At 46.3% G+C, this 2,500-nt stretch overlaps 1 protein-coding gene across 3 annotated transcripts in view; it reads left to right on the forward strand.

Moving 5' to 3' along the window:
* The window catches only part of SLC44A5 (solute carrier family 44 member 5), a 282,899-nt gene that overhangs the window by 108,114 nt on the left and 172,285 nt on the right, over positions 1-2,500 (forward strand). Inside the window, exon 1 of one of the 3 annotated variants that reach the window (XM_082266223.1) lies at positions 2,030-2,240. The exons of 1 other annotated variant lie outside the window; for it this stretch is intronic. In XM_082266223.1, the coding sequence (XP_082122349.1) occupies positions 2,201-2,240 (40 nt within the window). In that variant the 5' untranslated portion in view covers positions 2,030-2,200. Of the gene's footprint in view, positions 1-2,029; positions 2,241-2,500 lie in introns of those variants that run through there. One more of the 3 variants, XM_082266221.1, reaches the window with a different exon arrangement.

Below are 2,500 nucleotides of genomic sequence, written 5' to 3' on the forward strand. Positions count from 1 at the left end.
TTGAAAGAGGGCACGGCACACTGGTTACTCTGCATTGAAGGGGACACGCTGGTCTTTTTGCATTGAAAGAGGGCACGGCACACTGGTTACTCCGCAGTGAAAGGGTGCTTGCTGGTCTCTCTGCATTGAAAGAGGGCATGGCACACTGGTTACTCTGCATTGAAAGGGGGCACGCTGGTCTCTCTGCATTGAAAGGGGGCACGGCACACTGGTTACTCTGCATTGAAAGGGGTCACGCTGGTAACACATTACCCAGTCCAGACCAGTATAGATCCTAACACATTACCCAGTCCATACCAGTATAGATCCTAACACATTACCCAGTCCATATCAGTATAGATATCCAGCATGATATTTTTTAGATCTGTTGTGTTTTCAGTGTTCCTTTAATTATTTTGAGCAGTGTATAAGGAATAGTACTCATTGTAGTACATATATCAGTGTTATAGGTACTAGCACTCAGTTTACAGAAATCAGTGCTATATATAGGGAATAGCACTTAGTGAGTTCTATTCCCTATATATAACACTTATATCTGTACACTGAGTGCTTTTCCCATAATACTGACATCTGTACACTTTGGCGGGAAGAATACTCCTTACATTAGTGGTCAGTGGGAAGCATGCCCCTTACATTGGTGGTCAGTGGGAAGAATGCCCCTTACATTGGTGGTCAATGGGAAGAATGCCCCTTACATTGGTGGTCAAAGGAAGAATGCCCCTTACATTGGTGGTCAGTGGGAAGAATGCCCCTTACATTGGTGGTCAGTGGGAAGAATGCCCCTTACATTGGTGGTCAATGGGAAGAATGCCCCTTACATTGGTGGTCAGTGGGGAGAATGTTCCTTACATTGGTGGTCAGTGGGAAGAATGCTCCTTACATTGGTGGTCAGTGGGAAGAATGCTCCTTACATTGGTGGTCAGTGGGAAGAATGCTCCTTACATTGGTGGTCAGTGGGAAGAATGCTCCTTACATTGGTGGTCAGTGGGAAGAATGCTCCTTACATTGGTGGTCAGTGGGAAGAATGCTCCTTACATTGGTGGTCAGTGGGAAGAATGCTCCTTACATTGGTGGTCAGTGGGAAGAATGCTCCTTACATTGGTGGTCAGTGGGAAGAATGCTCCTTACATTGGTGGTCAGTGGGAAGAATGTGTCCTTACATTGGTGGTCAGTGGGAAGAATGTTCCTTACATTGGTGGTCAGTGGGAAGAATGTCCCTTACATTGGTGGTCAGTGGGAAGAATGCCTCTTACATTGGTGGTCAGTGGGAAGAATGCCTCTTACATTGGTGGTCAGTGGGAAGAATGCCCCTTACATTGGGGGTCAGTGGGAAGAATGCCCCTTACATTGGTGGTCAGTGGGAAGATTGTCCCTTGCATTGGTGGTCAGTGGGAATAATGACTCTGACTCTTACATTGGCGGTCAATGAAAGTAATGTTCCTTTGTGTGGGTGTGGCTAGCTTGTGGGCGGGGACACAGGGGGCCCATGATCTCTTATTGCCCGGGGGCCCCATGAGTTGTCAGTCCGCCCCTGCCCAGCGCTCTGTGTATTATGCAGTCCTGTGTCCAGCACTCTGTATATTATGCAGTCCTGTACCCAGCGCTCTGTGTATTATGCAGTCCTGTGTCCAGCACTCTGTATATTATGCAGTCCTGTACCCAGCGCTCTGTGTATTATGCAGTCCTTTTCTTATTTGTCCCCGGATTTCATTTTAAAAATCTGGTCACCTTATTTTAAAGGTGTATTTTGGGCATGAAATACCAGCGCATGAATTATAATAAAGCAGTAAGCACACAAGCCAATATTTTTGGATCTAGCCAACCTCTCGCCGTCATACTGGGACTGTTGTCCTTTAGCAATCAGTGTTTGCTTATGCTGTCCCAGTCATATGCAGAAAAAGTTCCCCAACACATGATTGTTCGCAGCAAACACAGGTTCACTTCCCTGCGGGTGCAAATGACGCCTTTAGTAAATCAATGGCAGTGAGTGTAAGGTGTGATCTGCCGGTGTGTGGGCTGGACTCTTCATGTGTACAGAAGCTGTGTGCCGTCCCCGGCTCTTCCTGGAGCAGACGGTGCCTCTCCTGGAGGTTTATTTATAAACCCAAGTTAAAGAGTGTTCTGTACGCCTGCTCCCGCACTGCCAACGCCGGCTAATACTTCAACTAAAAATATAGGAGAGAAGACAGCGATTGGGAATATGGCCATTCAGGCCGAGGAGAACTATTACGGGAAACACGGTAATCCATTCACTATTATATATTCTTCATATTCCTGGGGGAACGGCTGGAGAGTTCTCAGAGGGAAAACTATCCGCAGATCACTAAAGAGTTCCCAACACATTGTAAACATGTACTATGGAGCAGAATCCCAGGAATACATCCTGTGATCGAGGAACGTAGAAGAGTGACGCCATAAAAAGAGCGAGTGGTCCATCAAGGCTGCCTCTTTTTTTTTTTTTTTTATTTATTTGGCAATTTTTTGTGTTTCTTTTTTAACC

Source organism: Pelophylax lessonae, assembly GCF_965119305.1.
Source record: "Pelophylax lessonae genome assembly, chromosome: 8".
In the NCBI taxonomy this organism is placed as follows: domain Eukaryota; kingdom Metazoa; phylum Chordata; class Amphibia; order Anura; family Ranidae; genus Pelophylax; species Pelophylax lessonae.